This window comes from Cavia porcellus, unplaced genomic scaffold (assembly GCF_034190915.1).
Source record: "Cavia porcellus strain 051 isolate PalLab524CR breed Dunkin Hartley unplaced genomic scaffold, mCavPor4.1 scaffold_14, whole genome shotgun sequence".
Lineage (NCBI taxonomy): Eukaryota > Metazoa > Chordata > Mammalia > Rodentia > Caviidae > Cavia > Cavia porcellus.
In genome coordinates this window covers 63,437,330-63,450,915 of record NW_026947497.1, presented here as the reverse complement: position 1 = coordinate 63,450,915, position 13,586 = coordinate 63,437,330, and the positions used below count along the sequence as shown (strand labels likewise).

At 56.1% G+C, this 13,586-nt stretch overlaps 1 protein-coding gene across 5 annotated transcripts in view; it reads left to right on the top strand.

The window, feature by feature from the left end:
- Window positions 1–9,421, top strand: part of Fyco1 (FYVE and coiled-coil domain autophagy adaptor 1) — a 52,131-nt gene extending 42,710 nt beyond the window's left edge. For all 5 annotated transcript variants that reach the window (XM_013160311.3, XM_013160307.3, XM_063261035.1 and 2 more), the window contains 4 exons: window positions 1,453–1,548; window positions 3,596–3,806; window positions 5,465–5,574; window positions 6,480–9,421. In XM_013160311.3, the coding sequence (XP_013015765.1) occupies window positions 1,453–1,548; window positions 3,596–3,806; window positions 5,465–5,574; window positions 6,480–6,555 (493 nt within the window). In that variant the 3' untranslated portion in view covers window positions 6,556–9,421. The remainder of the gene's footprint in view (window positions 1–1,452; window positions 1,549–3,595; window positions 3,807–5,464; window positions 5,575–6,479) is intronic.
- The last annotated feature ends 4,165 nt before the right edge of the window (window positions 9,422–13,586 follow it).

The window sequence follows — 13,586 nt, the reverse complement described above, 5'->3', positions numbered from 1 at the left end:
ATGTCCTGAATGCGTTGAAAATGTTGGCCTCTCAGGGTCCTTGTGACTTCAGGGAGGAGCCGGAAGTCGCATGGTGCCAGAAGCAGGGAATGAGGTGCACAAGGACAGGGCGGTGTTTTTATGAGCTGGTCTTTCCATCAATGGCGCTGGGTGGCAGTGGTCACTGTATTTATTCTTCTTCGTAAAGACACAGGAAAAGGGCTCCAGAGCTGCTTCCGAAAATGGCCAGGACCCCAGGACCAGTGCTAAAGCAGAGAAGAGGGTCCTGGGGGAGGTCCATGTCTGTGTCTTGCTGTAATAATTTTTTGTAATTTAAACTTAGTTCACCATATTTGCCCATCACCCTGTATAGGTAATAGACAAGCACCCCCTGGCACAGTGCTTGTCCTCACGGCCACCCCAATCCTTCCTGCTTAGTTGCTTCATTTTCATGTTGGTCATAACTTCCTAAACTGACCCGAAGTCCCGAGCAGAGCACAGCCTTCAGACTGATGGCAAAGGGAGCTCTGCCTCTAATCGTTACTGTGGGGACTGCATCCCTGCACACCCTGCGCCCCCCTCAAAGGTGACCAGGCCTAAGCAGGTAGAGGGCAGATGCACCAACAGCAGCACGGCTCTGCCCCACCCCCAAGAGCCTTGGGGTCCCCCACTCCGTGCTGATTTTGTCTCATTTTCACCTGGGACAGGGTCAGCAGCCAGGGAGCCCGAAAGGCCTCTGCTCCCCCGCCGTCCAGGGCGGGGAAGCTGGAGTGTTTAAGTCTGGGGCCGACAGCCACAGCCTTGCAGGGAGCAGCAGTGGGCAGGGACAGTCTGGGATGTACTGACCTTACCTTGGGGACATGTGGGTGCCAAGAAGGACTTGTACTCTGGGCAGCTCTCCCCTGGGCCAGGCTCTGCCAGGGAGAGCACTGAACTGGAGTCTGGGCCTCTGCCTCCAGCCCAGCCCTGCCGTAGCTCCAGGTCCCCATGCAAGGTGCAGGGGGCTGCAGTCTGCTGATGCATCCCAAGGTCAGGGGCAGGATCTTCCCTGCAGGCATCAGGAGACATCTTAAGTGCACCAAGACGTCCTCAAGAGGGGACCGCATGTGGCACTCGCCTCCCAAGCAGGTCTCATGGAGCACACCCTCCTGGGATGTAGGACAGCTGCCCCCTCTGCCCATACCTGTGTCACTGCTTCCTGCCCCTTGGCCCTGGCCCCCGCTCCTGTGTCCCAGCGGCCTCCCTGCCAGGTAGGAGGAAGCAGGCCTGCTGGTCACTGGGCCCACTGCAACAGTCTCCAGCAGGCACTCATCCTCCTCACTGTGCCGGGGCAACGCCAGCGCTGTCCTTCAAGCTGCTGTCCTCTTCCTGTCCTGGCCATGGGGGCTTCAGGGCCCCGAGCCCTGTAAAGCTCTGAGGGTCTGGGACCTCGTGTGCTGGTAGCTAACGGCCACGTTCTCCATGACATTTCAGGGACACCACCTCAAACTCGCTGACCTCCGAGGATGCTGAGGGTATGCCCATGGGGCAGGACACCGAAATCTGCCTGCTGAAGTCCGGGGAGCTGATGTAAGTGGGGGGGCCCCAGAGAGGCACCCCAGAGCTCAGCACCACCGCACACCCACTTCTTTGAGTGTCTTGCTGCAGTTTCTCCTTCCTCTCCTGATGAACGGTTGGTGGTTTCTCCTGTCTTCTTGCAGGTCCTAGGGACGCCCCTCCCCCCCACCAGTTCCTTTCTCTGCGCTCTTCACAGTTCTGTTTTCTCTTGTGGAGTTTTCTAACTGTTATATTTATTCTTCTCTGAGCCCCTCCTCCAGTGATGCATCTGTTTTATTTTCATCTGTCTGCAGTTTCGGGGACTGCACATCAGCCCTCACCCTGAGCTTCATTCCCAGCCCTTTTTAATTTTTTTTTTTAATTTTGAGGTGATCTTGCTAAGTTGCCCGGGCTGGGCTCAAACTTGAGAGCCTCCTGCCCAAGCCTCCCAGAGTGCTGAGATTATAGGTCCGCACCACCTTGCCCAGTATAGTTGTTACACATTTTTCTAGTATTTCTAGGTGTGATTTTTTTTTTTTTTTTCATTTCAAGAACCCTTGAAGTTGTTATTGAGGCATTTCTGTGACGGCTGCTTAGAAAGCCTTGTCAGATGGTTCTTGCATCAGATTGTCATTAGCACTGGTGTCTGCATGTCCTCCTGCGAGTTAGGGTTTTCTGGTCCTCAAGGGGACCCATAGGCGAGGCTCAGAGCTGCTGAGCTGCCATTTCCTGGGCCCTGGGGTCCCTAGCTAGCTCCTTCTTTTCCCTGCACTTCTGGCCCGCGCTCTCCTGCTGGCTTAGGTACAGGGGCTTTAGCCGCACCTAGGAAAATCAAGGGCATGTTTGAAATTACTCATTATCAGACTTGCCAAAACTGTGCCCTCAAATAAAGAGTTAAGAAAGGCGTTGAGATTAAGAAGTGACCAGAATGCACCCAATGGGGCCGATCCTTAAGGAGAATGGGGTGAGGCCAGCACTGCGGAGCGAGGAGCCTTCCCAGCAGCCCAAGGTCAAATGCAAGGAGCACAGGGGAGCTTGGGAGCAGCAACTTCTGCCTCCTCCGAAGAGGACAGCAAACTGAGGTTTGGCCCCTGCACACAGGAAAATTGGGGAATCTGAAAGCACATGAAGGCAGGGCCAGCTCAGAACAGGGGTACAGGTGTCTGTGGCTCTGGTCAGCTAGAATCTCTGGGGTCATGTGGGAGAAATCACCCCTGTGGTGTGAGTCTTGTGGACTATAGTAGATCCATCTCTGTCTCTTGTCTCTGTCCCTCTTTTCCTGAGGACTGAACCCAGGGCCTTCACACTGATCTACATCCCTAAGCACCTCTGTGCTTTTTATTTTGAACTAGGGTCTGGCCCATTTTCCCAAGCTTGAGCCAGGCTCGACATCCTCCTGTCTCAGCTTCCCAGAGTGCCAGGGTCACGGGTGTGTGCTGCCACATGCAGCCCAGCAGGGGCTTCTCTTATCATGATACTCAGGCAAAGCTGGCAGCACCTTTCACTGGGCCTCCTCTGGAGAGCCCAGGTTGTCCTGGCAGACACCTGGCAGACATTGGCACCCAGAGAAGCCCGGAGCCCCAGATTGAAAAGCACCCCTGCACGGGGTGGGGGGAGGGGAGGACCATGACTTTACACAGCAGTGCAGTCAGAGGTCCATCTCTTTCCCAGAGCAGAACCCCCCTTCCTGCCTGCCCGATTCCTGGAAATCAGAAATATTGGGCAAGCACTTCTAACTGGGAAGCAGCGTCCACTGAGCCTTCATTCCCTTCCTCACTGAAAGGGGATAGAAAGGCAGCTCAGCGCATGGCAGGTGTGGATCTGGGTCAGACCTGTGCAGACCAGGGCCACAGCTCTCCCTCTGTCTGAGCCAGGCTTCCCGGGGGTCAGTTTTTCTGCAGGAGGCCTGTCCCCGTGAGCATGAGCCAGAACAGGGCACAGTGCAGGGAGCCCACCCCATGCCCGGTCAGTCCGCTGCCTCTGTGTCAGAAGAGGCCAGGGGACTTCAGTGGTGTAGAGCCAGCCAGCAGACACAGACCCAGGGCGCCGGTGGTCAGGTCCCTATGTGTGTCTCTACTAGGATCAAGTTACCTCTAACTGTGGAGGAGATTGCCAGCTTCGGCGAGGGCAGCAGGGAACTGTTTGTGAGGTCCAGCACCTACAGCCTGATCCCCATCACCGTGGCTGAGGCGGGCCTCACCATCAGCTGGGTCTTCTCCTCTGACCCCAAGAGCATCTCCTTCAGCGTGGTCTTCCGGGAGGCTGAGGACACGCCCCTGGACCAGTGCAAGGTAGGCGGACCCCCTCCATGGCCTGGATGGTGTCACATAGGGTGGGCAGAGCACCTGGGGCTTGTCCCACTCATCTTGCAGCTCAAGACAGCTGTCTCCAAGTGCCAGAAGTCCGTCCTGTGCTGGGCAGGTTGAGTCTGACCTTGGGAGAGCACAAGGTGAATCCTAGAGGCTTCCAGGCGCAGGGGTTGGGGTAAGGATGATTTTCTCATGAAGGGGTCACTTCACTGGGTGTGACCGCTGCTCTGGATGCAAAGGTGGCAGCAAAACAAGCCCAGAATCACTCGGGTGGAGAGATTGAGGTATTGGAGTCAGATCCCAGCGCTGAGACATCTCGGCCCTCAGCCACACTGCCTGCCCTGCTGCTCGCCAAGCCCAGCCTGTCCTTTTGCATGAGCACTTGCATACCACGTCCCACAAGCCTGGAGCTTGGGCCCCAGGCCCTGCCGCGCGGCAGCTCTGGCTTTGGGTCCCCTCCCGGGTGATGAGCACCGTCCTTCTCCACAATGGACAGTAGGGGGCAGAAGGAGCCCACACCCTGGGTGCCCAGATGCCTTCTGTCTTCACAGCTCCTCCTCGGCCAGGCATGGGGTGCGGGGCAGCTGGTACCTCAGCCTGTCTCCAGGTTCCAGTGCTCAGCATCCGTCCCCCTGTCCCCCACTAACCTGAAACACACAGGACACAGGCAAGCACAGGGTGATGACAGCCATGCTTAGATTCCTTGGTGACAAGAGGTCTCAGCACAGGAGCCGTGCGGGTCCTCATGCGAGTTACTAAGCATCTGCCATGCCCGGGGTGGAGGGGTCATGATGCAGGTGATCACCCCTGAAGAGGACAGGGTCATCAGAGAACAGAAAGCCAGCATCAGCAGAAGGGAAGGACTAACGGAGAGCGGAGCAGAGATCAGTGAACCAGAGAATCAAAGAATGACGCCGAGGGCTGATAAAACAGTCAAATAAATAAAATGAGAGATTAAAAGGGGACATTAGACCAGTGAGCCCTGGAATCCATACTATCATCTGTGATCACTTGTGCCGGTTGGAAAACCTCAGAGGAATTTCCAGCCATGAATGGTAACCAAAATTGAAGGAGGAGGATATAGAAAACTTCACTAGCTGAGTGAGAAGCAATTAGATTAAAGTGATAATAAAAACAGAGAAAAGTCCAGAACCAGAGAGGGTCACTGGTGAATTTGACCAGAAGAACTAACACCAGCGCTCCTCAGACGATTCCATGAAGCAGAAAGAGAAAGCTTCTTTCCAGCCTTACCCTACAAGCCACCGAAACTGGAGAGGATCCGAGAAAAGCAAAACGATAGACCAGGGTCCCTGCTGGACACAGCTGTGCACCAGCTCAGTGAAACACCAGCAAATCCAGTTCAGCAGTGCAGTCAAAAGCTTGTAAATCACAGTGGGTTTAATTCAGGATGCAAAGGTGTCTCGATGCACACAAATCTGTAAATGAGTGCAGCACAGAAAGAACCAAGGCTGAGAACCCATGGTGAAGCCGGGGGCTGGGGCTAGTCAGGGATCTGCAGGGGACCAACACGCACGGCGCCACAGGCGTTGCCCAGCCCAGTGTGTGCACCGCTCTTCAGCTGTGATGTGACCTGCGGGAAGGGCCCTGCCTCTGAGGCCCTTCTCCCCTCCACTCCCCAGGTCCTCATCCCCACCACCCGGTGCCACTCCCACAAGGAGAGTATCCGCGGCCAGCTGAAGGTGCGCTCACCCGGCATCTACATGCTCATCTTCGACAACACTTTCTCCAGGTAGGCAGTGGGGGTGCACCTGGAACCCGCATGCATCGTGGCCAGTTCCTGGTTGGTGGTATCCTGGAGTTTACTGTGGATTTGTAAGGCAGGGTGATGGCACCAGGGTTCTACCCTGCACCAGAGCTCACCAGGCCAGCAGTGCAGCCCAGAGAGGGAGAGCAGAGCAGAGGAGGGAGGATGGTAGGGGAGAGGAGGGGAAGAGAGGTCAGGGGAGGGGAAGGGGGAAGGGAAGGGGGAAGAGTGACCCGGAGTCCCAGCCCAAGGGGCAGGCTAGGCCAGCATCTCAGGAAGCCCTCTGACCCTCTGACAGTGGGCTGTAGCTGGGGCTCAAGTTGTCCTGCATGGAGGTGTGATCAGGAGGGTGGGAGTGGAGAAGTGTTTGGAGGGTGACACTCCTACCTGACCTCAATACTGTGATGTGACCCGAATGCTCTGCCCTAGGACCTTGGCACAGGACATACCTGGGCGCTGCCCTGGGAGCCCTAGTAGTAGGCAGGAGCCCCAGCTCCCCCAGCAGCCAGATGGGCATTGGCTGCACAGTGGCCTGGGGCCAGCATGGCTCTGCCCCACTCAGGGCCTGACTGACCACTGTGCATCAGCAAGCGAGGCCAGCCTGGCCATGCTGAAGGGGCTGCGGTGCTGCGGCCCCTGCGGTCATCTCTTGGGCTGTTTGAGATGTTCAAATCTAATCTGATTTAGAGCCAAGGGAGCAGGAAACCTGGGCATACGCACCTCCTGGCTGCTCCTGGGCAGCTCCCCAAATATCAGGTGGTTCACAGCAGTGTCTCCAGGTCCTGTTGCTCTGCAGGAGCCCACACCTACTGTGAGGTACCATTGCCCAGGGTCTGGCACCATGGCCTCAGCTGCAGGCAACTCCCTCTCTCTGGTCTCCCCTTCCTCAGGTTTATCTCCAAGAAAGTGTTTTACCACCTGACAGTGGACCGGCCTGTGATCTACGACGGCAGTGACTTCCTGTAGCACCAGGCACCTGGACTCCACGCTGTCAGCTGGTCCACTGGAAACACTACTCGTCCCCCACACCCCATCACCTGAATTCAGCACAAGAGAAAGACAAGGAGAAGCAGAGCAAGGCCACTAGCCCATGGCTGTGCCCTCAGCCCCGACCCTGCAGCTCTAAGGGCTCAGCGACATTTCCCCTGCTAGCCCCCACTGTCCTCACAACCCAGGGACCCTGCCAGAGCATCCGCCTATCCTGGGCACAGCTGGTCGCAGCCAAGCTCGACCTCAGTGGGCTCCCCGGTGACCTGCATCCCGGTGACCCATGCATCCCAGGATGGCCACAGGACCAGGGCGCTGGGCAGGGGTCCTCCCCCTACCTCTTCCAGTCACTCACTGTCACATTTGGGGCTGCACCAGCGTGCAGTGATTTCGAGGGCACTGCTGAGCCATGCTGACCTCGAGGCCTTTCCTGGGTGACTGTCCGTGGGCAAAGCCCACACTCAGCCAGGCCTCCCAGAGGTCAGCTCAGCCCAGAGCCCAGCATGCCAAAGACCTTCAGGGCTGGGAGCTCCTGCTCCCAGCCTGGCTGGTTATGCATGGGACACATGTGTCCTAGCAAGCACAGCCAGGCAACAGCTGCTTTCCAGCACCTGCTGAACAGGTCTTGGATGACTAGGAAGCCAGTGGCAGAGGAAAAGGCCATAACTTACACTTGTCTCCACCAGCCCTGCAAGCGCCCCAACCCCCAGGCCCACTTCCTCCCTTAACAGGAAGCAGATGCCCTGCCCGGTCCCCTGGGTCCTTTCCTTCACCACCCCCACCCCAACGGAGCTCCCGCTTCATGGCTTCTGTCTCCCAGCAGCTGGCCACCAGCAGTCCAGCCCCTGGGGTGGCCACAGGTATGCAGTGTGTGGCACAGAAGCCCACTGCAGCCAGGCGCGAGGTCAAAGCCCTGCCAGGCCAGCCAGCCATCCCCGCACAGCCCCCTGTCCACCAAAGCCGGGACCTTTAGGGAGGCCCGGTCAGGTCCAGCCCAGACCTCAGTCAGCACCAGCAAAGACGAGTCAGTGATTTCGTGTACTTGGAGTCATTCGAGAGAGGTACTCAAGAGCCGGGGCCCTTGCGGCCTCTGTCCTCCAAGCGGCCTCTGTGTGCCCAGGTGCCCGCCATGCTCTGTCAGAGCCCTGGCTGCCCAGCACAGCACAGAGGACTTCCCAGCCTCAGTGTCCCCATGGCCCAAGGTATCTCTGGAGCAGTCCGTCCCTCCTGCACAAGTCACTGGAAGTTGACGACTGCCCACAAAAACAGCAGGGCACCCAGCACAGCCCAGGATCCTCCTGTCAGCCCTGGCTCTCCCTGAGTGCTGGGGCTCTGATCGCTTTGTCACCCAAGGCAGCAGGAAGCACCTTCCCCTGTGGAGCTGCTGGGTCTGCCAGGCAGGGCCTGGAGCATCTGTCTGAGGTCCCTCTGGACACCCATCACTCATACCAGCAGGGATTGACTGCAGGTTCAGAGACCGCTGGCTGTCTGAAGCCACCCAGAACCACCCTGGAGGGCAGTGGGGCTTCTGGTGGGTGTCCCTCACTCTGGGCCTGGGTCGCCCCCTACTGGCTCTGGCATGCTTGTCTCTTGTGGAGACGAGTGTGATACTAGCTCTCTGCCCAGCACCAGTTTGCAGCGCATGCTGTAGCCAAAGCCTGCACTGGCCCGTGTGCAGCCGACTCACAGCTGTGTTCTTTCTCTGAACTGTTCGCCGCTGTACAGAGGCCCAGAGCTGGTGTCACTTTTTAAATGCAAGTGACAGTTAGATCCCTGCTGATGGCTGTAGCCCTGGCTTGACACAGCTAGCAGAAGTCACAGCTGCCATCCGAGCCCTGAGTCCCTACTGCCTGCCAGCCTCGCTCTGCAATGTGGTGACCTGCCAAACACACGTCTACTACCAAGGCAGCGTGGTCCCTGCAGAGCACCCAGCCCAGGGACAGGGCTGTAGATGGGCGTGGCCAGAGCAGGGAGATTCTACAGCAGGATCCGGAGCTGCAGGACCTCACGGGCTCAGCAAATAGTGACCAGAGCCACCTCACATCACTCAGAAAGGAAGGGCCGTGTTTCCCAGCATTCAGTCGTCACCTACAGCAGGTAGCCGTTGCAGGGAGCTGTTCCAGGCCCAGACATTCACAGAAGGGTGGGTCCCAAGCCTAGCAGACATGCTAGGATAGAATTTCACGGGAGTTTGATTTTTTACAGTCCACCCAGAATCCTTTAGACCACAAAGCCAGCCTTGGTTCAGGCTTGGGGACTGAGCAAAGAGAAGCTGTCTGAGGTACTCAGAACCAAGGACCTCCTGGCACCCTGAGTCCTCTGAGACTGCTGCTCCTGTCTGCAAAGATCTGTGCTGCTTAGTGGACTCTAGTGAGCTTCTCTCCTTACTGCAGTTCCTCCAAGGAAGCAGGGAGGATGGGGTTAATGATTCCCTCTTCCCTCATAAGCACTTTTCCTAATAGAGTAGATCTCTAGGTTTCTGTTGACAGGCCAAAGCAAAGCAAAAAAAAAAAAAAAAAAAAAAAACACGGGCTTCCTTAGAGTCCTGGGGTGTGCGTTACCCAGAAACACTGCCCCAGGCCTGAGGGACACCACGCCTGGGGCAGAGGCTCCAAAATCAGAATGCACTTTAAAGCTCTCACATTGTGGCCTTCCTGATGCAGGGTGTGGCATCCGCGTCACCCTTACATGCCAAAGAATCACCCAGCAGCACATCAGACACCAGCACCCCACCCCACGGTGGGGCTGAGACACTTGTACCACAAAACGTTCCTTCACGGACGTCTGCTGAGCCATTTGGAAATATGTTTCACCTCAGGATTTAAATGAACACTATGACATGGGAGTAGTGGAGTCTGTCGTTCTGTCAGTGGAAACGCGTGGTGGGAGGAGTGGTAGGGTCACCAGGCCTGCATCGGGGCACAGAGCCCCCTGTGTCTGGATGTGGTACAGGCAGAGGACTCGGACGACATCCCGATGCCACCTGCCCTGTTCTTGCCCAGACTCAGGTACCCACCCGGGGCCGGAAGGGACAGACACACAGCCTTTGCTCCCAGCCTGAGCTTGGCCAGCCTGCCCACTCTGGCCTCTCACCCCAGAGTGCGGGGGCCACTGTGTGAGTACCCCCCAGATCACTGCCCAGCGCCCCAACCTCCCTTCCTGTTCCTATTGGGCCCCCCAGCCCAACCCCGGATTCTCATGGCATCTTGTTCAGCTGCATTGCGATAGAGCTCTGGGTGTCCCTCCTGGGCAGGGGTCGGGCCCCGTCCGCCTTCACCGCCTCAGCACCCACAGCAGGAAACAGGGAGGGGTTAGGGGCAGAGTCGGGACCAGTAGGTGCCAGTGCTCGGGTCCACTCGGGCCAACTCTGCCTGGCAGGAACACAGCTACTGAAGGGCCGAGCAGGTCTGCAAGAGTGGAGACAGGGCCAGGACCAGGTCACCTCATCCTGAGGAGTATGGTAGGACAGGGGGCCGCCAGATGAGCCCCCATTCACTTCACCCCAGCCTTAAGCCACTGAGAGACCCTGCCAAAGGGTCACCAAGCCCATGTCCGAGTCCCCCCAGGACTCTGCCTGCCAGGTCACCCAGGTCCGCAGCCGCTAAGGACCCAGCGCCTCCCTGGGGGACTTGGCTCTCACTGCAAGGCCGGCCCTCTTGGTTTGAAGATGCATGGGAAAATCTCTCGCTGCCCACATGCTCCTGAAAGGCGGGTTGATGACACCTGTCACCCCAAATGAGAAAGTGGGCTTTTTTTTGAGACCACAGTTGAAGCTGAAGCTTTCAAAAGCTAGGGTGAAAGCTGTGATAGGAGAGGCTCTCAAGAGTGGGTTAGGGCTGGGAGGAAGGGCAGCCTTTGACTCCCCACACCGCAGGCTGCTGAAGCAGTGCGCTGGCGACCTCTGGTGTTTGATGTGGCCTCACACCCCTCCCCCAGGCCGTGCCGAGGACAGGCTGCCTGCTGGCGTCTGCACACCTCAGGCAGCGTCTGCACACCCCTGGCATGCCCACACTTGGTTACTGCGGAGCTCACCTGGAGCCTGAAGCCTCTCAACTACGCAAGGCATGTGGGGACCGGGGTGTGTGTGTCCTTCCCCCGAGGCAGGCCCTCTTTGCAGACTAGCCAGCTCCCTGAGTCAAGAGTGAAAGATCTGGGCTCCTCCAGGCCTGTCGAGGGAGAGGAAGCCATTCCCGAAAGGCTTAGACACCCACCTTCAGGTCAGCAGGACTGGTACATCCAGGAGAGGCTGGGACAGGAAGGGCTTTTTCCTGAGACTCGGAAGGCCAGGCTGCCTTCTAGGTTAGCAGAAGCTGCCGTTGTTGGAGGAAGAGAACAGAGGAAACGGCAGTGTGGGGTGGCTGAAGCCCAGGGCCACATCTGATGGCCATGAGCAAGACTGGACCCTCAACAGCATCAACAAAAAGCCAGTTACATTGTCCAGCCACGGGCAAGGGCAGCAGCATCTACCCTAGCAGGCCTCTGCCCGTGAATGGAGTCTATGTGACACCAAAGGTCTTCGTAACAACTGCTTGTCCACACGTGAGGTTCATCACAGAACTGCTGGGCATGCTCAGAAAGGGGCCACACATGGCTCTGGGGACCCCATGGAAGAACCATGGCAAAATTACCAATCCTGGATGGGCTCTTGGGTTCTCAAACATCTGGGGACAGTTTCGTGGCAGGGAAACTAAGCCACTGAGAGACTCAAGGCCACCAGAGTCCCTGCCAAAGGGTCACCAAGCCCACGTCTGAGTCCCCCCAGGACTCAGCCTGCCAGGTCACTAGGGAGCCCAAGACCCACCCAGGGTTTTGCTGCTCCTCTGTACAGAGACACAGCAGGAGCTCAGCTGGCAATCTGCAAGCACAGGGGGATGCCCGTCACCCTCAGCTGTGGCTCCTCAGGTCTGGTCACTCACCAGTCCCCCGGGGGGAAGTGTCAGGGACCCCACGAAGGTCCTTGTTGCACAGCCGCATCTCTATGGACTTGGGTGGAACCTGAGGACTGACAGATCTGTCTCCCATTTACAGCACCCTTGAGTGCCAGGCGGGGACTCCTTCCTCCCTGCACTGGCCCGGCCCAGGGAGCAGCAGGCAGACAGACTTCACTGCTGCTGGGACAGTGCTAAGTGGATTCCCTGCTATGAAACTATTCTGTGGGTGGAAGCCTTAGAGCACAGTTTTTACGCTTGTGTTTTTATTCAAGGGGCCTGTTGGGAACTAGTAGAGCCCTCATCAATGAAGACACAGTTCCTTCCTTTAAATCTTTTCCCGGTGTGACTATTAGAATAAATGGATTCATTTAAAGTTACAGAATACAAAAATCAACATATAAAAATCAGTAGCATTTCTAGATGCCCACAGCAAACTATCTGGAAAAGAAATTGTAGTCAGAGGTTGTCCAGAGTTAACACAAGAAGGTACAGGAAATCTGTCCATGCCCTAAAGACTCAGAAAATGCAGTCAATTGCTGGATCCCACAGCAATGTGGGATCCCACAGATGAAAACCTAGAGCCTATGGCAAGGACTCACCCCAGCTGGATCCAAGCTGGGAAGGCCCAAAGGTCAACGGTGGCAGCTAGAAAGTCTATGCCAGCGGAGTGAAGGAGCTGTGTTGGTACGTTGAGGGTTCTATGCTGGAGCTGAGAAGTCACGTTCATAATAAGAACCAGGGCTGCCCTGAAAAGCACCACAGCCATCCTAAGCGTCAAGGAGGTTCCAAACTCCTCTGACGATAAGCACACTCAAGTACATGCCAGAAAGCCAGCGTGACAAGCTTCTCCTGGAGATTAAACAGCACAGGTCTTCCCTTCCAGAGTCGGGAAGCGATGCTCCATGTAAGGACCGGAGCTCCCCCAAAGTGAACCACAGCCACTCTCACCATCAAGGTCCCGAGCTTCTCCAATGACAATGGTCAAACTCACACTGGGGAAACCAGTCATGACGAGCTCCTCCAGGAGAACCAACAGCTCAAACAGCAACACTTAGAGAAACCCACAACGCCCAGCTTCTTCTCCATGTCTTTATTTATGCTGGCAACTTTCATCAGGTGGAGCATCTACACTCAGCATCATGCTGATTTAATCTAGCTGGGGTTAAGTTAACCACCAGTTTTTAAACCATAACAGAAATCAAGAAAGCAGCCCCATTTATGATAGCTATTTTTAAGTCTAAGAAAAAAGTTAACCAAAGAGATGAAAGATCTCCCAATGAAAACTATAAAAAAAAAAATCAATGAAAGAAATCAAAGAGCACATGAGGACATGGAAGAGACCACCCATGTATTGTGAGTTGGAGCAGTTAGGACTGCTGAGACACCCGGTACAACCTACCCAAAGCGTTCAGGACAGCTCCTGTCCAAACACCAGTGGCTTCCTTAGCAGATACAGAAAAATTACCCTAACATTTATGTGGAACCATAAAAGACCTGAATATCCAGCGCAATCTGGAGAAAATGAAACAAAGCTGGAAGCATCATACTACCTGACTTCAAAATATACCGTAAGCAAGGCACAGTGGCACAGAGGACACTCCTGTAGTCCCAGCCACTTGGGAGGCTGAGGCAGGAGGATCACCAGAGTCCAGGAGTTTGGGGATAACTTAGGCAACGTGAATGTAATTCCCTCTCTTAATGAAACAAACAATAACAACATACAAACTACACAGCAATGATAAAACGGCATGGTACTGGTTAAAAGTAGGTACAATGGAAAGAACCATGAACCTGGTGCTGGGGCAACTGGCTGTGTAGATGTGCGGAAATGAAACCAGACCCTCATCTCTCACTGTGGTGGATTAAAACCTGGTGGTGGACTTAAACACCAGCTGAACTGCATCAGCGTGGTGCTGAGCGTGGACGGCCCACTGGAGGGCTGCTGTCAGCATAAAAAGGAGACCTGGAGAGGGAGAGTAGCATTGTGAGTTCTCCTAAGCATAGTTGTTTGGAGCTGTTAGTCCTCCTGGAGGAGCTTGTCATGCTGGGACCTCCCCCCGCCCCATCCCCATGTGAACT